Here is a 23,592-nt window from a genome sequence, read left to right on the forward strand (position 1 = left end):
CTGGAGCTTACAATCTAAGGCATGCACAAACATTAGGGAGAGTTTTATCAGGAGCCAATTAACCAATTAATTTGGAGAGTAGAAGGAAGCTACTCAACGACTATACAATATTTGTATCTGCATGTGACATTCAATACCCAAACCTGTCGGTATTTGCACCTGTATCTGACCCCCAAAAATAAGTGACACTGTCATGGGGGAGAAGAAAGGCATAAAAGAAGGGTGCTTAGCTACAGTTGAACTTTATACTGCAACATGTTGGTCCTGGGGCTCTAAAGAGCAGCCTCAAGAGGGAGAGGGCCTCTGGGGCAGTTCAGTGCAAGATGGCAGCTATGGCTGAATTTAAAATTCACCCTGAAACAATCTTCAAATGACAGTTATTCCCTTTTTCCATCAGTCCAGATAATCACTTTATTTTGCTATCTAATTAAGGGAATATGATAGAAATGGGAGTTTAACGCTAATAGTATGCAGGCAGTTTTCTCTGGCTATAAGCTGGAAAATGACCTGATTGGTTGAGGTTGGCAACTTCACTTAATGTTAAATAAAGATTGCCCTAGTATGGGCCCCAGAGATACACAGGACAAATTGTTTTTATAATAACAGCACTTGGGAGCATCCAATCTCTAGGCCTTTCACTGTTTCTGACCTTTGTGCTTACAGCCTTTGGTTGTTAGTGTTGCAAGTCAATAGCTATAGGACAGCCCCAGTATAAAATAAAGCAATTAAGTCCAATATAAAATAAAAGAAATGAAATCAGGAGAAAACAGGATTTTGCCTGCAGACAATTAAGGTCTACCCCATCTATACAAGTGGGGATGCTACACATTTACTGAACAAAGCTGAATTATTACGAGAAAAGGAAGGGGTTAACAGTATTGAAGCCAATGGCAGGAGACCACTGAGCATGTGACCGACCTGCACCATTTCCCCTAAAGGTTAAACCCTGGCAGCAGTGTTATTATCTGTTATTAATGTCTTTACTTACGCTTCTATGCACTGCTATTTCTTCCAGGAATTGCCTATTGGTTTCTATGTACAGCATTTCGGTCCATATTTCAGATGCTGTGGGGTTGCCTTGACAACCAGCTTCTTACGGCTTTGTGTGTGTGTTGGGCTTAAGATTTAGATGTTGGATCAGAAGAAAGATCCCGAATCTTGATTTCAAATTTCCCTTACTGAAGTAAATGGATCTCTCTGAGAGATATAGAACCGGTGGAATAACTACCCAGCAGAAAGAACCCTCTACTGCAGGAGGGGGGTCGGAAAGGACCCGCAGCCCCCCAGGCACACTCCCCATGCATTTAATCATGCAGCACATCCATTTGATTTAAAATATATTCCGTTTTTAAGTGAGGCCACTTTTCTTTAACCTTTGACAATTGCCCAATAGACTGTTTCTGGGTCAAATAAAAGACCACAGTGCCCCTGAACAATCAAGGATTATAAAGCTTGACAAGGTTAAGTATATATTAAGCACCAATTAAACATAAATGTTCCCTTATTCTACTCAGCATAAGTAGTGTTCAGGTTGCATTGACCATAAGTTCTAGAACTGAAAAATATAATGTGCCTATATGTATCTGGTTTTGATGCAATTAGACAAATACAAAATAACAATACTTTTAAAACACTGCTCTTGCTCAATATCCCAGCGTTTCGCAGGTCCAACCAAGAGCCACATCCGCCTACTAATAAAAGGTGCCAGTATGATAGAAAGCAAACAGTACCTGTTCCTTCACAGATGCCAAAATGTTAGTGGCTGTGGTTTCAGGCTCCATGCCAGTATTGCTGGGTGCTGCCTGCGGGATCTTCTGCAGTGCCTCCTCCATCAGGGGAGTCTGCTCCGGAACTGGCATCCCACCTGGAACAGAGAAAGACAGGTATAGGTTTAGCAGGGCCATTACTAGAGCATCCGAGGAACAAAATAACAATTTCCCAGAAATCTTCAGCATCACCATTACGACGATTCCCTTTTCTCTGTAATAATAAAAAAGTACCTGTACTTGATCCCAACTAAGATATAATTACCCCTTATTGGGGGCAGCACAGCCCTATTGGGTTTATTTAATGGTTAAATGATTCCCTTTTCTCTGTAATAATAAAACAGTACCTGTACTTGATCCCAACTAAGATATAATTACCCCTTATTGGGGGCAGAACAGTCCTATTGGGTTTGTTTAATGTTTAAATGATTCCCTTGTCTCTGTAATAATAAAACAGTACCTGTACTTGATCCCAACTAAGATATAATTACCCCTTATTGGGGGCAGAACAATCCTATTGGGTTTATTTAATGGTTAAATGATTCCCTTTTCTCTGTAATAATAAAACAGTATCAGTACTTGATCCCAACTAAGATATAATTACCCCTTACTGGGGGCAGAACAGCCCTATTGGGTTTATTTAATGTTTAAAATATACTGTATTTTTGTAGACTTAAGCTGGCCATACATGCACAGATACTATCGTACGAAACCTCGTTTCGTACGATATTCGGTGCATGTATGGCACGTCGGCGAGTCGACCGATATCGCAGGAAGCTGCTGATATCGGTCGACTCGCCGATCGGCCAGGTTAGAAAATTTTGATCGGGCGCCATAGAAGAGCCTGACCAAAATCTGCCGTTAGGGCTGAATCGGCAGGAGGTAGAAATCCTATTGTTTCTACCTCCTTATCTGCTGTTTCAGCCCTGATGGTGTGTGGCGGATCTGACGATGTTTCGTGCGACGGATGGTCGCACGAAACATCGTCAGATCGCCACGTGTACGGCCAGCTTTAAGGTATGGAGATCCAAATGATGGAAATATCCCTTATCCGGAAAACCCCAGGTCCCGAGCATTCTGGATAACTGGTCCCATACCTGTATATAAAACTGTAAGGACCACCATAACGGTTTGGATCTAAGTAATGCATGTTTAGGGCAATATGTGTATACAAACAGGAAATAACTGATAGGAAAAAAGTTTTAGAGTAAAAATTGTTGATGAAAACCACAACCTGATCCTTCAGCTGCCAGAGGAAGCCCCCGCCACTTGGCCAGGAATCTAACTCACTACTCTGTGCTTGTCATTATTTTTTAATTGGGGTGCTGCAAAAGGGCATATGGCGGCTGTTGATGGAAAGGATCAGTTTCACAGTAAAACAGTCAAAGTAAGATATTTAATACTGAGGAAGCCAGGAAATGGTATATGGTATTACTGCTTTTGTACTGACCAGTATTTAAAGGTGAGATGTACATGGAATTACATTTTAGATATAAATACACAGCATTTGCCATTTGTTTTCTGTTACATTTTTTGAATAATTTGTCTTTTTTTGTTCCAGCTCTTGAAACCAGGGTCAGTAATGTCCGGCAGCCATAATGTATTTCTAAGGTGTCATACCCCCCCCCCCCCCCGTGATTTCACCTTCCTTCTCCTTTAACTGCCCTTAGATTGTAAGTTCCACTGGGGCACAGTTTAATGTGAAGGATGAATAATCAATGTAAAATGCTGTAAAATATGTCTGCGCTATATAAAAGATAATAATGGGTGGCAGAGAAGAAGCACTATATGGAAAAAATGTCATTTGGGGGGAACACTGTGTAAGTTACAGCAGCTGGCAACCTCGGTGCTTGACATTCTTTTATGTGACTTTATTTCAGAGCACAAATAAATCTACTAAGTTCCCTACAGCAAGACATTGGGCAGCCTAAGCAAGAGAATTGGTTAGAATTATAGCGAGCCGACGTCCTTGTACATGTGAACTGGGCACACTTTCCCTCACCCTGGCGCACAATGGAGATACAATAAGCACGCGGCCGTGCTCGTTAATTTGACAAACGCCAAACTATTATTTTTATCTGCGAGAAGAATTCCTTTCTGTCCCGCGTTTCATTACCAGTCACATTTCCTTCCCCGAATTTAGGAGGAAACATTTATTAATGTTAATTGGAACAACAAAATGTATCATTAAGTGTCTCTGAAGAACACTTACCAATTTATAGGTTGAAGGGTATTTAAGAGACCTCATTAACTGCGGCAGAACTCCAGTTAAATACCCCTTAACTTTGATTAAATGGAGCATTCACAAACGAGCAGAGAGGCTCCCTATAACTTTGCTGGTTAATCTTGAACTTTCAGCCTGTTGTTTGTTTTTTTTCCCCCCAACTCTAAACAAAACCTAATTTAGAAGCAGATCAAATGAGCGAATTCTGAAACCAGCAGTGGGTGGTTTATTTCCACCGTACCCACAAGAGGAAACCACAAATCCCAGATGTGGATCTTGGGCGCTATGGCGCTCGTATAATTGCCGCACAAGGGTTAAAAATAGTGGGACTAGAGAGCTATATAAAGGTTCTCCAAATATGGATCAGTTGGCTTAAAGGAAAACTAAACCCCCAAACAATGTAGGTCTCTATAAAAATATTTTGTATAAAGTTGCTTAATCTAAATAAACCATTTTTTTAAAAATGTACTTTAGTAGTATGTGCAATTGGGTAATCCTAAATCACGATTCATGATACAAAAAAAAAAAAAAACCAAGGGCTCACATAAATGCTAGGTCACATCAGCCAATGAGTGGACAGGTTTCTGCCTTTTATTCTTCTACACTTCTTGTTACAGCACACAGCCCATCACTAAATGGCGGCTCAAGGGAAAGGATATAAAAGGGCAATATTTGCTGATACATATATTCTAATTTGGCGAGATTCTTTAATAGGCCACTAAAGATGATATAAACCATCTGTTGGATAAGTATTCATTCTGGGCTATAGTTTTCCTTTAAAGCAAATATACGGTAAATATTATGTGTCAGCAAAGTACTGAAAGTATAGGGTCAGTGTCCCAGGTCTGCATGGGTTGCCTCTGGGTACTCCAGGTTCCTTCTACACTCCAAATCATACAGGCAGGTTAACTGGCTCTAGTCTGCATGGATGCGATAGGGACCTTAGATTGTAAGCTCAACTGGTGCAGGTGCTGATGCCAATGATGCATAATTTCTGTAAAGTGCTTAAAGATATGGGATGGTGCTATAAATATATATAGGATAGTGCATAGAGAATAAGCTCATAGGCTTTGTCGTTGTTGATAGCAAAAGGCTTTTAAACCTTTTTTTCTAAACTATTTGAAAAATTAAGCTGAACTGTACAAAAACTCAGGGGAGAAATTTACGTTCATTTCCTTTATTTTTTTGTTAATTTCTGACATTCAATTTCATGTTATCTGATTTACATCCCTTATACCAGTCTGTAAAGCTGCATTTCTTAACTTTTTTTTTTTCAGGGGATACAGGTTAAATTGGTTTGTAACCAATTGTATCATTTTTTTAATTGTTAATTCCAATTGTGGGAAGAAGTTTCCCATTATTACAGGGTATCATTTAAATATTCAGTATAATTTATAATTTCAGAGACAATAACTGGATATATTCCCTTTAGTTAATTATAAAGAACTAAAATGTGTCTGCTCCACTGCATCCAGTTACCCCCGTCTGGACCAAAGACGCCTGAGTATCAGCTGAGAATCATGCAGACACATAGCTGTGGGGGTGATGAGAAAGAAATCTGCAGAGTTCTGATCTTTATATCATGAAGTTTGCAGACAAAGCTACTTTTGGATCATACATCTAGGGCAGTGCACTTTCAGAGGAGTCGTACATAGGAAAGTGTGCAGTAGCAGGTATAGAATATCAAAGACTGTGTATATGACCAGCATGTTATCTTGCTGGCAAATGAGCAGATCTTTGATCCGATTTAAGGTCCCCATAAACGGGCCGATTCTAGCTGCCGATATCGGTCACTTAGACCGATTTGTATGGGCACTACCAACGGTCCTGCCCGACCGATATCTGGCCTGAAATCGGGCAGATCTCAATTGGGCAGGTTAGAAAATCTAGACGATGAGGTCCCCAGACCGACTTTGCCTATACCCGTCATTATAATTCGATCGTTTGGCCCCTGGATTCTCCCGATATCGCCCACCCGTAGGTGGGGGATATCGGGAAAAGATCCGCTCGCTTAGCAACATCGTCAAGCGAGCAGATCTTTAGGTGTATGGGCACCTTTAGTCACCCATATCCCAGACCAAATTGTGCCAAGCGTTGGACTGCGGTGTGCCACATTATCATGCCGATGCAGTTCTCACCTGGTGGTATTAAAAATCCTGCCCAATAGATGTGTGGCCCCATAGAAGGGCAAATATAAGCCTGTGCATGGGCAGCTTAAGAAAAGACAGTGGCAGTAATTGCCTAATCAGTCACAAACCATCAGAAGGGGCTTGGGGGCACACTCCTTTATATAAATAACACTCTTCCTTCTATCAACCACAAAAGAGCAAAACCCAGGCCCGGATATCTAGCAACAAAGGACTAGGCCTAGGGCGGCACAATTTTAGGGGTGGCATGCCACCCAGCCACACCTAAACTTTGCTCACATACGGAACACTGGGGACAGGACGCGCAGAAAACTTCTGAGTGTACCAAGCCTGCATTTCTCACAATCGTGAAGTGAAATGAGGAAATCGGCTCTTCCCTTTCCCTTACTGACATTTTCCATTAAGATTTCAGCAGCACAGGCACAGACCGATGGCAGTTTATCAGTTCCAAGTTACTGCTTGGGGCAGATAAAGGCGACATGGAAGGAAGAGCTTAGTTAGAAATGTTTGGCAATTTGGACAGATCCAAACTATCATTTTATCCTTGTGAATGGTAAATCTAAAACTTACATACAGATCCTTTATTTTCACACACTCTCCCAGTGCAAGTACAAATGAATATAGAGACATGACCTTAGCAGATATTATCCGCCTGCTTCTCAGGAGCGACTACATGGTTCAGCACAATGCAAGGGGAAAACGAGCGGCACTGGGTAGTTTTTGGGTTCTCTTCGCTGCCAGTGATGCTTTAGGAGAGGAGCCAAGTCTATTAGGTTGTTACATGAACAACAATGCAGCTTGCTTGGATATGGCACCTTGCAAGGAAAGATCCCCTTGTATTCTGTTCATCCCAGGGCAGTGATAATAAATGTAGGCACTGAGAGAAGCATATGTGATATACCCTGTCATATACACCCCTGCCAGCCAAATTATGGGCACTCTCAGCCATTAACCTGGAAGTGCATCCCAAAGGGCTGCACTTTTCCTTGTATTTAGTCAGCTCTCTGAGGGCGCTGGTTGATTTCAGCGGAAATGATTATATTTACTTACACACAGTATATAAATTTACAAGCTTGGTAAACTAAATATTGACTTCATTCCTAAGCAGGATGATTTTCCCTTCTGTCAGTGTGAGTGGAGCCGCACCACCCATTCACCGGTACAAGAGGTCACAACTCCACATTCTAGAATGACTCACTCGGCAAAGTGGGCAGCGATTACAGGCACGGGGGGGCAGGCTTGGGAGTAACACAGCAGACTATTAACTAAATTAAGCACAGATCTATGAAGTGTTTTGCATTGTAAGCCAACAATTAAAAGCTCATTAGTTAACTTGGCCCGAGCCTGGCCTTACTGCCAAAGGAAGAAGCTGAGATGAAGCCCTAAGTCCCCCTTTAATTATCTCCAACGCAGCTTGGTGTGCAGCCCACGCTGGTGCAAGGGGCATAATGCTAGCATACCTTGCCATTATGGTTGGTACAATACGGATTTACATCACAAGACATTTCAAAGCGGTACAGAAGCAGACTTATTTTTAAGTACAAATTTACAAACAATGTCCTCCAATTTAAGTCTCAATAAAATATATTGTATAAAACAGCTCATATGTAAAACCCTGCTTCAACTAAATAAACCATTTTCATAATAATAAACTTTTTTGTAGTATTTGTCATTGGGTAATCCTAATTACAAAATTGCCATCTTAAGTACTAAAGGGCGCCCCCTGGGATCATTCGATTTATGGTGCACACAAACAGACCAAGGCACACATACATGCTAGGCCCCATTGGCCAATTAATGGACAGCGTTCTCTCTTTTACTCCCACACTACTTCCTGTTACAGTTAGAGCTGCATTATTTCCTGTCAGCTGATCTCTGAGGGAGCACACCCCCCATCACAAAATAGGCTCAATGTAAAAGGGCAATATTTACTGATATATATTCCCCAGTTTGGTAAGATTGGTGAAAATGGTGTAAGCCATTAGGCATCCCTGGAGAATGGTATTTATGTCATACACACAATTAGCTGGTGGAGACGCATCCACTTCTAGACCAACCAATCAAAATTGCTAACGACGGCCAAACATATATATACATGAAACAATTTCCTACAATATTCAGTACAAGCATGAAGGCCCACTGATCCAAACATCCATGAATTATATGTATATATCAGATGGCTCTGTCTGCCGACGGTGAGTATCTGCCAGTGTGTAGTTGATGAGGAAGATGAGGAGTGAAGAGAAGCTGAAGCTCTCAGCGCCAACAATTGAAAGGTGTCCATGTAGTTATGGTGCTTCGTGCAATATCCATCTGTTCGGCCCAGAGGCCGATATCCAAGTACCCCACATGCAAAGTTAGGTTTGTTTGTTGCATATTGCTTTACCCATTGTGGGTGCCACTGTAAACTGGTTTAGGCAAAATATTCTCACAATTTGGAAAAAAGAAAAATAAATATCCCATATGTAGTTTACTTAAGGAGGTTTTAAAAGGGGCACAAATCTCTTATTATAATGAGCACTAGTGTAGTGTGTGTGTGTATGTATATAAATATACACAGCTTGACTTTATATACATAATATATATGTTTTGACAGACGTTAGGAGGAGCAGAAGCATTGTTGGCTCTACTGCGGCCTTTTTCCATTGCATCTAATCTGCTTTGCACCGTCCAATTCAACCGTTTCTGCGCCCGGAACAATAGGTGCACTGTTCCGAGGATTAGGCCTAACGCCAGCATTGTGTGCCTTCCTGCAAGTCATGATATTAACAGAAAGTCTCTTTTTTCGTGGGGATCAAGAAAGTAATCAAACGATCATGCCTGTAAATGGCCAACATACTTTAGGATCATTAGGATGATTACAAAGAAAAAAAAAAAAGTTGTGTAATGTGCCCATGTAAACCCTCTGTGCAATGGGAAGGGTGCAGCAGCATATTTCCACGATGAAATGACTAGTTACTTCTTTTGTTGCAGGTCTGGGTTCTGAGACAAATTGCAATAGGGATATGCCGAGGCCAGGATGCGTTTCTGGGTTTTATGCAAGATTCAGAATCCAAACCCTGAAAGTCATGTGACCTTAAAACACTGGGTGGATTATTGTATGGATTTTTATTTTTCTTAAATCTACAAACGAGGATTTTTATGATGTTCGGGTTAACCCGCAAGGTTACCCTTAGGTCAGACGGGCTAGAGTTGAGTTATGGTCAACCACTTGCTCTGCTACTGTCTTGGAACCTAAAGTGCATGCAGAAATAGCGTACAGAGTAGACATACGCGGGTATGGGTTGGGTGTGGGTCCTAAAATTGCAACCTTTTGTGGTTTAGGTTTGGGTTGATTTTTTCCTGACCCGCTTAGCACTACAAGATTCATATTTAGTTTGGTATTCAAACTAAACTTTGTTGGAGGATTTGGTATTCAGCCAAATTCAAAATCAGGAACTTTTGGTTCCAAGGGTGCAGTTTTACCCTCTAGAGTCCAATGGAGTAGACACGTGGTAATATTTGGTTTCAAAATCATGCTCCCTGCAAACATTTCTTGGCATTCAGGAGTTCCAACGGGTGCCATGTTATTCCATTTTGATATTTTAGGCCAGGGATATAGTGTATCTAATAGATTATTAAAGAAGCATCTTGCTGTAGATAACATACTTGATAAAAAAAAGGCAGAAAACACCATGAAAACTCAACCAGTAAATGTTAACCCGGGGTGGGGAATATCGAGCTGCTGGAATGCAAGACTCTGCAAACAGATATGTCCCTACATGATGCAATGAATCCAATGGATTAACAACTGATAACAAATATTTGCTATTAGGCTAGGTGGCAATCTAGATGACTACTCAGCACATTGGCATTTGCTAAAGGAGGAACAGTGATGTCAGTCACACAGAGAGGTCTCTGGTATGCAGGTAATTCCGAGCTACTTTCCAGCATACATTTATCAATGGTTTCAATGTTATTTGTAAATAAAACTGCAGTTAAAATCAGTATTAGTTTGCCTCTTTCTGTTCTGACTTAAAAACAATCTAACAGAAGTTACTTCTCTTCTAGCTGTCTTCGGCTACTGTTTCAGCAGTCAGAATCAGCAGTGCAGAGACTACAAACAGACAGGAACATACCGTTTTCAACTGCAATTGCACTTACAAACATTTTCAAGACTGTTGTTTAATAATTTTATATAGGAAAGATGTTTGGATTACATTTTGTTGAGGGGCCCCTTTAAAGAAGGCTGTATACACATTAATTATTTCAGCTAATTCCCATATATTATGGAAAGGTGGCTTTTTACCAGATAAAAGACAAATACAGACTGTGGCGTTCCTTTGTATCGGCTAAGAGCAAGAGGCGTAATCAATACAGCTCTGAAAAATTGTCTGTTTAAAAACAGGAAAAGTATAGATTAAAGGCTGCTGTTCATCACACTCAGTAATACATTTTTTAAAGCACCGGAGAAATAGTTTTCCAAATTATGATGAAATTATTAGGAATAAAAAAGTTAAACAGCGATTATATAATCAGCGAGACGGCGGTTTGCATAGATCACTGCTATGGGATCAATAAAAGCGTCTGCGGTGTGAGCGCTCAGTAGGAACGCTACCTGTGGAATCCATTGTACTTGCACACAAAGGGACTCAAACTTTCCCTGTCATGGTAATGAGCAAGCACCAGGCTAAAAGGGCAACCGCAACTGCCGGTCTGATGCACGTATCATCACAAAAAGATCCCGAGGTGGCACGTGACAGTCTCCATGGCAGCAAGGGTACTGCTACCTCTTAAAAGCCTCGCTGTTATCCTGAAACACTGACTAGTACAATACATTGTCCTCTGAAGAAGGCAGTACAAGGTGGCACCAGGTTAAGAATTCAGTCCCTATGCCCATATTGAACTATCAAGCCTTTATGTAATCAGAGCAGTGATAAATTACCACAAATGAATAACCTGATGCAGTCACTTCTATGGGGTCACTGGCCAATCTAAACATGGCCATACACATATAGGACTGACACAGTCAGCAGCTTACCAGCCTGGGTATAGGGCCCTCATATGGGCCCACTGCCTGATATCTAGGTGAAAATCTGCCGGATGTTGATCGGGCACGTTTAAAAACCACATATCAGCGAGGAGCACGTCAGGTTGTTGGTCCGGTCCTCACCCTGACAGTCTACATACCATCAATGTGATTGGACTGTATGGCCCTTAGGCTAAACGATTGGATCAGTCTGATATGGCCAACCTCAAGGTGGGCATATAAGGGAAAGATCCACACTTGTGACACTAAACTTAGGTCAGATGCTGACTGTAAAGGATCCAAGTACCTGCGCCCCCAACCCTCAGCTCTACCAACAGATTTAGCACAAGTATCTGGAGGTGAAGATTATTTTTAATTACCATATAGTCATGTGGGGCATGTCCCCATGAAGTTGCCAACCTAGGCAAAGTACCCCTCTATGGTAAATATGGCATTATATTATTGATGCATATGCTGTATCGGATTGGGTTTCCTGAACAAAAAAAAACAACTCGTATTTTGACTAGTGTTCATAGGATTTATCGAAAATGGTATAGGTAGGGTCTCAGTATAAAGTTTTACTCCTTTTTTTGGGTTGGATGAGGCAGATGTGGATTGGGTAGGGATTCCACTGGAATAGTCCACTTTTTAATCTGCTTGGTGCAGATTCACGTGTTCATTTTGAAAATATCTACATGCATTTGAAAACCGATATCTCAGAGGACTATATGGGAAATGATACAGAAATCTCTATGTACATGAGGAAGGGGTACAATCCCTGATGTAGCTCCTTTAATAGGAAAGTATGCATCCTTCTGCCCCTTGTTATCAGATCACATGATATACATGGGCCCGCATGGCCCCCAAGATATGCACCGGCTGAGTGACTTGTTAGCCTGAATGGGAGCCCTAAAAGCACCAATAAGCACGAGGGCCAATTCTTCAGTAGCCAAGGGAATATTTTCAAGCTTTGTTCAGGGAACAACCAGTTATTTCTTTCCCACGGCTTTCAAAGGACCGTGCTCCGTCTGAGCTATCAGGCATTTCGATTCGGCGACAGCTCCCAATATGGTGGGCCCTTTATGCACAATAGGATTAGAGCTTTGTGCTGCCGGCGTGCCTTTAATATCTCAGGTTGCAACCTTAGCTAAGGGCAAAAGGGTATTTGCAGAATTAAACGCAGCCCAACTTCAAAAGAGATGAAGGATTCCTTTTTAAGCTAATTCCAAGTGAGGAGAAATGGGCGATATGAGTAAGACTGTAAATGTACAAAGGCGCCATGTTGCTGGCCCAATGTGAAATAAAGGGACAAGGTGACATGTATTTAATCATACCATTAGAGAGGGAAAAGCATTTGAATTTTTGGTGTGGTGATTTCTTCACTCATGGCAGATGCAAAGATTTACTGTTTACTTTCAAGATGAAGGCTATTCTTATTAGTTAGCTGGGTTCAAGCAGGAGCAGCCAATTTCAATCTACAGCATGGTGACCGATGAAGGCACTGTAGCTTTCAAGGTGAGTATGGATCCCACTTGGGCAAGTGAGGCTGTAAAAAGCTCAGTGTCCAAAAACAGCACACTCAGATGAGTGCACACTCCCAGGGTGTGCAAGCACAATCTCAGGCACCCTTATTTGTGAGCTTTTAGGAGCCGAGGCAAGGAAATCCAAGCAGAGTAAGGCTGAAAATGAAATCCACAGCTGTAGGGCAAAGGAGGTCATAAATTCATTATCCTGCATTCCATGCTTATTTAGGAATTCGCTGCGGCTTCACACAAACGACATCTCTGATGGAGTAAGTAGCACGCTGCCGAGAGATGTTAAAGTGCTGTTCATTTAGGATTTATGAGAATGACTATTCGAGAACCAAAATCTAAATTGTGCTCCTAGGAAGAGGAGAAACACTGCAGCAAAGCAGCAAAAATAAGAATAAATGACACCAGTCCATTGAAATACACCTGGAAAACACTATTCCAGGAGTACTGCTGATGCCAGACATGGCTAATTCTCAGCATGCAATTCAGCCAATCTGCTGGCCTCTGCTAAAACACACGAAGAGTCAATTATCAGTAAATGCTGCTACTAGTAGCTCCATGTATCTTCGCCCTTATGGCTCCAAAATCCACTCCATGTGCCTGCACCAAGCTGATGCACTGTATGTGAGAGAAGTAGTGGAGCAGGCTTGTCACCCAGCAGGTATTTCAGAGGTCTAGCCGGTAAAATACCAGCCAATACCAGGCTGGTAGTACAAATTTACGAGTAATATTCCTTGTTGTTCCACCCCAAAGCCCTCCCGCTGCTACCCCAAACCCTGCCTACTCTTATCTGTGTGGCAGTCTTATCCTGGCCCAGCTGCCCAACAAAACATTACAACGCCACCCTTGAAATGTCAAGACTCCACCTCCTCTCTGCCCTGTCCCTACATCATCGATTGTCAGGCCTGAAGAAAAAGATGGCAACCTTAGTAGCGAGCAAAGGTCGGCTGATCGCAGGCAGGGAATCAGCCCTGTGTGGCAGTAGCCTTATACAAATGGAGTTTAGTGGGTATACGTGACTATATGATAACAAAAAGTTCAAGGCTGGCTACGCACAAAATCATATCGACATCTATATCTTGGAATGGAAGCCACTAGGAAAGGACACAGACAACAAACCTTGCGCCACACTTGCTGTGAATGTATGGGTAGGAGGTGACCATTACAGTAGATCAGCCAGTGCAGCACCACCCCAGGCAGCATGGAATTGCAAAAGGCTATAGAAAATATGAAAACAATGGCAGTCTAAATCGGGCAGATAAAAGCTGCCGAATTAGTTCTACCAGACCAGTCCAGCTATCAACCTGCATGACTGATAAACCAAAAATCATCCACATATCGATCGTAGTGATTTCAAAATCCACACCGTCATGCTGATGCTGTCAAACGGGTCTCTGTAGGTCCTGGGGGCAAGGTTCATATCAGTACAACTTGGCCCAGCACGTGGGTGGCCAAACTGGGCAGAGACAAGCTCATTTGGCGACCACTGAAAGTATATGGCCAGCTTTAGGATTCTTCTGTACAAAACATGACCCTGCATCATCAGGGTACAGATCATGGTTTCTGCTACAGAGTAGTAGTAGCACTGCTACTATAGTGCTACTAAATTGGTAAAGTATCAATTATGCACCTAATTTGTGGTCTTAATTACTGTAGACCAGCAATTGCGAGCATCGTGTTGCTCACCAACCCTTTGGTTCCTTCCAGCAACCTCAAAGTAAGTGCTCATTTTTACATTTCTGGCTTGGAGGCAAGTTTTGGTTGCATAAAATCCAGGTGTACTGCCAAACAGAGCCTCCTGTAGGCTGCCAGTCCAAATACCAAACAGCCAATTAAAGTACTTATTCGGCACCCCAGGGCCATTTTTCATGCTTGTGTTGCTCCACAAATCTTTTAGCAAGGTAAAAAAAAGGTTTGGCATCCTTGCTGTAGACCAGTGATCCCCAAACAGTGGCTTGTGAGCAACATGTTGCTCTCCAACCCCTTGGATGTTACTCTCAGTGGCCCTAAAGCTGGTGCTCATTTTTAAATTCCTGGCTTAGATGCAAGTTTTGGTTGGGTAAAAAACAGGTGTACTGCCAAACAGAGCCTCCTGTAGGCTGCCAGTCCAAATACCCAAATAAAAGTACTTATTTGGCACCCCAGAGATCTTTTTCATGCTTGTTTTGCTCTCCAAATCTTTTAGCATTTGAATGTGGCTCACAGGTAAAAAAAAGGTTTGGGATCCTTGCTTGGGGCCCCTGACCCGCAGGTTCAGAACCACTGGTATAATGCCTCCAACTTTCACAGAGTTTCTGAATCCACCAGGCATTAGGGGAATCACCAAGGGGAGGCACGGTAGGATGCGGGAATTGAATGAACAGTTTTATATCAATGATCGTGGAGCTTGGCCCTTAATATGCAGAGAAATGCAAAACAGCACAATATTGCTTCCCTTGGAAAAGGTTACTTATTATTACAATGTGAAAGGGCATGCAGGCTGCCGAGCACATCACTGAGAAAATTACTAGGCGATTACAATATCCAGGAGAATGAGGGTACAGATGAATCAGTAGGAAAATTGTAGATAATTAGAGAAAGATAAGCTTCCCTGAAAGGCTCGGCTGAACACCGGTTGAGACGCAGCAATTCCGCGTAGGATTCCGACCAATGGGTTTGGCACTTTTATATAATTAACATTAAGCTGTTTTAATCACAACACAATAGGAAAACACTAAAAAAAAAATAAAAAAAAAATAAATGCAAAATAAATGTAAGGAGGTGGTGAATAAAATAAAATAGTGCCTAAAGGCATGTGGAAGAGGAGGAAACGGGCATCAAGTCACGTTGGTGCCAGCGGCCGTCTATCAGACATCTGTCAGCTGTGAAAGCATAAAAATTACAGTGCCGCGCTCGCGCTGCAGGTGAACAGCGATTTCTCCAGCCAATGTTCCTTTATATTAAATGAGAATTTTTTTTTTTCTTTCGGAGCGAAGCGATGGATCATACAATAAACCCAATCAAACACATTGACTGTCGCCTTCAAAAGACGATCGGAAGGTAGAAAGAAACTGTGAATGGAGAAAGCGATTAGTGCTTCCAGAAGAAAACTGGATATTTATTTAACTACTTACCTGCTGTTGTTTGTAGAGCCAGATTGGGCTGCAGAGGCCGCTAGCAGTATATTAGTAATAGTATATAATTACAGAATATTGCGGGAGTGCAGAGTACAAAAAGGAGGGGGGCCACAGAAGAAGGGAGCACTTAACATTCAAGTAGCCCAGATGCAGAACGCCCATATGACCTGTGGGAGCAGTTCACCCCACCACATTTTATATGCAAGTCCTGCAGCTACCCAAACTGAAAGGGCACCACTATTTATTTTCCCTTTTGTCTAATGCAAATATCAAGACATGGATAAATAACTATTTCCCCTTTGCTTTTAATGAAATTGTAACATATGACACAATCTTATCACCAATGTAATCCCTTACCGCAGCCTTGTCTTACAACAGAATCCAGAAGGGGGTGTGGTCTAGCAACTCAGGGGTTGGCTGTAATGTCAGCAGGGGCAGGACCAGATGAAATGGCCTGTATGGCCCTCTGCATAGCAGATAGCAAAAAATGACAGCAACATATGTATTTAACTGTAATAATCCAAGTTAGTAGGAGTTCATATATAAAAGTAATAAAAATGTGTCATGGGTGCTCCCACAAGAGCAGGTAAATACCATTTAAAACAACACATTGTTTTTGTGAGTTTTATCCACTGCCCACAGCGCTATTAATTGTCCAAATGATAAATGTACCATAGCCCAAAGGCTACGGCCACACAAAACTGATTCTAAGCCTACAGATAAATGCTTGCCAAGAAACGGCCTCTACACTCCGAACAGCCTTTCTGTGCACTTGCAACCGGGTCGACGCAGTGCTTCAGGTGCTGACACATGCAAAAGCTGATTGGAGCATTGGAGTAGACTGAGAATCAGCCCTGTGTGAATTAGGACTATTTGGTAGGCAGAAATGATTAGAGCCACTTGTTCAGTGAGGTCACCCGAAAATAGATCCATCAAGACCCATCAGGAGAGGACTGCATTATCAGGCTAATTGGTTCCTTGCTTGGTGACAGTAGTAAACCAGCCCAATACACGTGTAGATCTTTAAAAGATCATTTAGAAGATAATTTTTTAAAAAAAAACAATTTATCTTGAAAGATTGTTAAAAAGTACGATTTGTTCATCAACAAAAACAACCATTTCAAGCGATATTGTCTACTTGAAGCTAGAAAAAAAACTGTGGGTAACTGCCTTGCTTGGTCATGCAAACAATTGGCCAAAAAATTTTAAACTTGCCTGACTGATTTTCTGACCGACGTCAGATGAAAGATCACTAGATGTTGTAAGGTCTTTTGGGCAGGGCTCTTTTCACCTCTTGTATCGGTTATTGATTGCTTTATATGTTACTCTGTATGCCCAATGTATGTAACCCACTTATTGTACAGCGCTGCGGAATATGTTGGCGCTTTATAAATGAATGTTAATAAATAATAATAAAATAATAAATAGATGTTTGGTGCATACTAACCATACAATAATTTGGCGGTTACATGTATGCCAGCTTATGTTGGCCCATTTATAGCCTGGTTAAATCTCCAGGGGCACAACAGTCAAGATGGTATGTTGTCTAGACTACAGATAAAAGATGGCTGATAGGATAAACACCCTGCAATAAAAATCAGAATTCATCAAAGGAAATTTTCTTAATAAAAAAAAAAAAAAATTAGGGTTGCCACCTGTCCAGTTATGACTTGGACAGCCCGGTTTTTTAAGGGGTTGCCCGGGCCAAAACCTTCTGCTGGGTTTTAAAGCCCACCAAAGGTGGCAACCCTAGGTGAAATTTCCAATTTTTGTTTTGCTGTTTTAGGTCCTTCAAGCCTATTTCCACCTGAAAATGATGCTCGGAACCTAGGGAGATGAACTTTTATCTCCCCTTGCTCTTGTAATACACATGGGAACAAGTTCAATTTCTCTCCCCGCAGCATGTGGATCTGCTCACCTATGCTTGTGTTTATCCAGCTGCAATTGCCAGTAATGAAAGATGTGCAAGGGCTGGTACAGCTTCCCACTCCTGGATAACACCAATAACCTGTGCAAATCCCTACATGACCCCTGGCAGGCTTTCAACGCTCAGCAGGCAATGATGGTCTGATCTGACCGACTGATGAGAAAGGCTTTCCATGCCTTAGTTACATGGAGCCAGTAATCTCACTGATTGGCCCTATAATTGGTGTTCATTTCCAATTTGCATTTGTCTAATGTAAATAGTTGCAGGGCTTCTACTTGCTACCATAAGCTGCCTTGAGAGGAAACTTCCACAATTTCAGGGAAATCGCGGCGCCGCGTATGCCATCCCACCAGCGATTTACATACTCGCCGGTGGGATGGTATTTCAGGGAGATTTGTCGCAGGCGACTAGTGTCCCTGTCTGCCACAGCCCTAAAGGAGTTTGTATGAGATTGCCTTCAGATGCCACTATTCTTTTTCTGTCAACTTCCAAAACTTTTCTGCAATTGCACAAGTTTACCTGTAGGTCAGACAGGTTAGATTTGACGTTTGGGCAACCATTTCAGGTTGAGTACGGGTCAGATTGGAGAATTACACTCCCCCTTTGATCCTGAAGATTCCCACTCTCAGAGCCAGAGGTGCAGTAGTGATGTAGTTGGGTGCAGGTTAATGCCAGATGTGGGTTGAGTTTTCTGACCCGCATATAACAAGGGGGGGGGCAGCATCGAGGGGCAGGAGCAGGTTTTGTTACGGCACTGGTTCTATGATAACTCTACTCAACTGTAAGGTTTTGAGACACAGTATGAAACAAAAGGGCATGTTATAGAATGCCCTATTCTTAGACAACATTTTTTTCACTTATCTTTCAGTCCTTCTTCTACTCATGTTTCAAACTCTCATTCAAACCATTGCCTGGGCCCTAGCAACCAGCGAGCTGCTGAAGTTCCAAACTGGAGGAATGCTCAACAAAAAGCTAAGTAAAGCTAAATAATTACAAAGCTCAACTGCAAACTGTCTCACTGTCTCCATCTCACTACCTATTGGTCAGTTTAATGGAGCTCCCCAGTCAATACCTTATTGGTGCTCAAAATATTCATGATAAGGTGGGAAAATCAGTCCCATGTAGGGTTACCACCCAGCCGGTATTTGACCGGCCTAGGTGGTAAATTTGTAATGGTGGCAACCCTACCTATAATCCCTCCTTTCCCTGACTTTTGCAGCAGATAACCCTTTTAAATAGAGGCCAGCCTCTGTCCCGCCCATTATCTCCACCCACCTACCCCGCACATTTCCCTGCCCCAAGTGATGTTGCCAGCCACCCCAACCTACATTAAAGGCCAGTATTAATAGGGAAAAAAAATGTGGCAACCATAATTCAATTCTTTTGACCAAACTATCCAATTAGCCTGTTTTAGCTTGCAACTTTGGGCAAAAATCTGTTCCATTACTGTATGTGGCCATTATACCGAGATAGTTCCTAATTTATTTTTATTTGTGTCCTAGAGCTACTGCAGAGATAACTATTTATTTGTAGATTTTAAGTGTCTCTAGATAAGGTGCAAAGTCTAAACAACCTATTAATTTGATCGTAAGACAAGGCCAACACCCTATTCAGCAATATAACACGCAGCGCAGTAAAGCCGTCGATGGCGTACGCCTCTAATGGGAATCGCTGAAACCTCCCCCAAGGCCCCAGAGGCAGGCACATTCAGCAATATATTAAAAAAAATCCAATACAGATCACTTGGCAGCAGAGCTGATAAAAAGCCTTCAATAAAGGACGTGCAAATCGCGGCCGTTTCTGTGTAAGTGCCCGGGCATGCAAAGGCTTGCCGCTGTAATTAGCGTGATTAGCAGAGAAACCGGGAAGGGGAGATTCAGAATTTGCTTCCCTCACAACTGCTGCTCAAGCGTGAAGAGCGAGGCATATTTTTCCCTTATTATTTCTTTCATGGGTATTAACCTGAAAACATGCAAGGAACTCTGCAGCCGGGGAGTAGCCCTAACATCATTACTCATCTGCCAGCAGCCTGTACATAAAGTATGCGGTGGCAAGTCTTGGGCACACTCTATAGCTCTTTTTAAATAATTATGCTGGGACCCAAAGAACACTATCAGTGCTGGCCCTGCAAATCTGCCATAAAAAAGAATGAATTTAGGAAGAAAATGAATATTGCATGCTCTCAGGCTGCGGTTTCCTAGGAAGCAGTATACAGCCGATGTGTGCACTTACAGAGAAGAACTAAGGCCTTAAAATCATTATGGCTAGAAACGCTGTATTTTACATACAAAACTTACTGTACCAGGCCGGGGTTCAGCAGCCCTAGAACAGTAATTATCCAGGCCTTCAAATTTGCACCCAGTAGTATGCCATCTTGGTTCTTGCTAGGCCATCTTTTGAGTGTCAGAGGCACTGCACATGCTCAGTATGCTCTTGCTGCTTTAGAGAATCTAGGGGTCAACAGAATCTGAACACAGTCGTATAAAAAAGTCTTATTGGCGCCGACTCATTCACAGACCAATTTTCCATCATTTTCCCAGATTATTTACAAAAATGTAGTTAAACAATAGGCATGGTTATTTTTGTGTCACATGTACTACAAGTATTGGATCCCTTATCCGGAAACCCGTTATCCAGAAAGTTCTGAATTACGGAAAGGCCATCCCCTAGAGACTCCATTATAAGCAAATAATTAACATTTTTAAAAATGATTTCCTTTTTCTCTGTAATAAAAGAGCAGCTTGTGCTTGATCCAAACTAAGATATAATAAACAATCCTATCGGCTTTATTTCATACTTAAATGATTTTTAGCAGACTTAAGGTATGGAGATCCAAATTACGGAAAGACCCCTTATGCGGAAAACCCCCAGGTCCCGAGCATTCTGGATACCATTACATTTGTAGACATTATTTATGCCAAAACATACTTAAGTCTATATAGAGAAATTCAAATTTGGCAGCATTAAATGAAAATAAAACTGTAAGAAACGTTTTGTGAATTTGTTGGGTTTACATTTTAACAATTTGGCGACCAACATTTTAAGTACTGTGCGCTTATAGACACTTTTGCAAATTCCCCTCTATATCTAGGCATTGCATATTGTGAATCGGTCCCTCTGCAGATATAGGATGCTGCACACTGGCATTGGTCACATACTCTTGTTAAGGTGGCCATACACGTTAAGATTCGCTCTCTTGGTGAGGTCGACAAGCGTGAGGATCTTTTCCCAATATCCCCACCTACAGGTGGGCGATGTCGGGTAAATTTAGGCTAATTCGGTCTGGGACCAAATGATCGAATTAAAACGCTGGTAATAGGCGCAGTCGGTTCGGAACCGACTAAATTTTTTAACCTGCCTGATCAATATCTGCCCGATTCCATTGCGCCCCTACACGGCCGATAAGCTGCCAAATAAGTCTAAAGGTCCCCATACACGGGCCGATTATAGCTGCAGATATCGGTCCCTTAGACCGATTCGGCAGCTTATCGGCCCGTGTATGGGCAGAACCGAGGGGCCTGGCCGACCGATATCTGGCCTGAAATTGGCCAGATCTCGATCGGCCAGGTTAGAAAATCCAGTCGGATCGGGGACCGCATCGGCTCGTTGATGTGGTCCCCGAACCGACTGCCCCATGGCCGCAAATGTAATCTGATCATTTTTTTTTTTAAGCTACTTGCTACCCGATGTCGCCCACCCGTAGGTGGGGATATTGGGTGAAGATCCGCTCGCTTGGCGACATTGCCAAGCGAGCGTATCTTATAGTGTATGGGGACCTTAAGGGACCAATATCGGCATCTAAAATCGGCCCGTGTATGGCCACCTTTACAGCCATTTGGGGCACAACATAGACAGAAGTCATCACTGGACTGCTTGACTTAAAAGTAAACAGAATTTTCCCTCTATACCTTTTTGGCAGTTTCATCCTTCAAAACATTGTTTTGCCTGTCTATTCAATAGTTAGAGATGAAAGCAATGTTTTGCTGACAGCCTTGCCAGGGCCTCAACATAAACCAACCCACTATTAAGCCTCCTCACCCCATTATGACAGACAAAGACATAAAGAAACATATACATTTATTGGGAAGTCAGATTGGACACTAGCAAGGTGCAAAGGCAACCTCAAATGAAAGTTTAATTACCCAGCAGAAGCAACCGAAGGCATTACAATAAAAAGCAAGAAGCTGCTTGGAAAAATAAGAGCATAAAAAGAATACAGTATGCAATTGCTGCAAAGGGGTGTAAAAATACAGCGTTATAGTAACCCAAGCATTGCTGCATTAATGCCAAAAAAATGCTAGGATTTTATCAAATCTAAAATTTTGAATTCCTGTTTATTTTACACCACTTCTTTTACACAGTTTTTCAGGCATATATTATTTTACACACTTTTAGAAATGTTCCCCCCTAGTCTATATGTAATCTCAGGCTAGAGACGTCACTCACAAACTTCTACAGAATTCTGTAAAACACAAGCTGGGAGGCTTAGGGATTTGGCTAGGTGACAGGGCATGCATTTATAAGATACAGGTATAGGGTGCATTAGCCTGAAATCTGTTATCCACAAAACACCAAATTATGAGAAGTCCATCTCCCACAGAGCCCATTACAATCAAATAATTCTAAATGTTAAAAATAAATTCCTTTTCTCTGTAATAATTAAACAGTACCTTGTACTTGATCCCAACTAAGATATAATTACCCCTTATTGGGGGCAGAACAGTCCTATTGGGTTTATTTAATGGTTAAATGATTCCCTTTTCTCTGTAATAATAAAACAGTACCTGTACTTGATCCCAACTAAGATATAATTACCCCTTATTGGGGGCAGAACAGTCCTATTGGGTTTATTTCATGGTTAAATGATTCCCTTTTCTCTGTAATAATAAAACAGTACCTGTACTTGATCCCAACTAAGATATAATTACCCCTTATTGGGGGCAGAACAGCCCTATTGGGTTTATTTAATGGTTAAATGATTCCCTTTTCTCTGTAATAATAAAACAGTACCTGTACTTGATCCAAACTAAGATATAATTACCCCTTATTGGGGGCAGAACAGCCCTATTGGGTTTATTTAATGGTTAAATGATTCCCTTTTCTCTGTAATAATAAAACAGTACCTGTACTTGATCCCAACTAAGATATAATTACCCCTTATTGGGGGCAGAACAGCCCTATTGGGTTTATTTAATGGTTAAATGATTCCCTTTTCTCTGTAATAATAAAACAGTACTTGTACTTGATCCCAACTAAGATATAATAAATCCATATTTGGGGCAAATCAATCCTATTGGGTTTATTTAATGTAAGAATTATTTTTTTAGTAGAATTACAGCATGGAGATCCAAATTACAGAAAGATCCCTTCTCTAGGAAGCCCAAGGTGCCCCCAGGTCTGGATAACGTGTCACATACCTGTATTTAGTTTGTAATAACTGTGCACAAAAACATCTGTGTGACAAATTTGCCCAGATATTTGTATTTAATTTTATTTATTGTATTTAATTTTAATGCTACAAAAACACCTTTTGTAAGGCATTAGCAGGTATGTACCCTGCAGCTCATTAATATTGTACAGATTGAATAGATGCTAATATTTAACACCTTTGAAATGAAATTAATTAGGATTTTTTTTCCTGTATTGTAGCAGCTAGAATGCTTGGCTTGCACTGACATTTACGCAAGACCGCTCCAGTACCAACATGTTTTTCCAAAGACACAAAAACCTTTGAGTTTCCTAAACTAGTCTCAGCATAATTTCTACTTAAAGGGCCACTAACATCTAAATCAGAAGGCAAATGTTACACAGCAAGTTTTCCAGCATTTTTCCACCAATGCCACAAAGACAAGACAATGAGCCACTGACTTGT

At 41.7% G+C, this 23,592-nt stretch overlaps 1 protein-coding gene across 5 annotated transcripts in view; it reads right to left on the reverse strand.

The window, feature by feature from the left end:
- The window catches only part of pkp4 (plakophilin 4), a 184,371-nt gene that overhangs the window by 112,677 nt on the left and 48,102 nt on the right, over positions 1-23,592 (reverse strand). For all 5 annotated transcript variants that reach the window (XM_031892752.1, NM_001270690.1, XM_012970592.3 and 2 more), the window contains one exon: positions 1,731-1,864. In XM_031892752.1, coding sequence (XP_031748612.1) covers positions 1,731-1,859 — 129 coding nt within the window. In that variant the 5' untranslated portion in view covers positions 1,860-1,864. Of the gene's footprint in view, positions 1-1,730; positions 1,865-23,592 lie in introns of those variants that run through there.

This window comes from Xenopus tropicalis, chromosome 9 (assembly GCF_000004195.4).
Source record: "Xenopus tropicalis strain Nigerian chromosome 9, UCB_Xtro_10.0, whole genome shotgun sequence".
Classification (NCBI taxonomy): Eukaryota; Metazoa; Chordata; class Amphibia; order Anura; family Pipidae; genus Xenopus; species Xenopus tropicalis.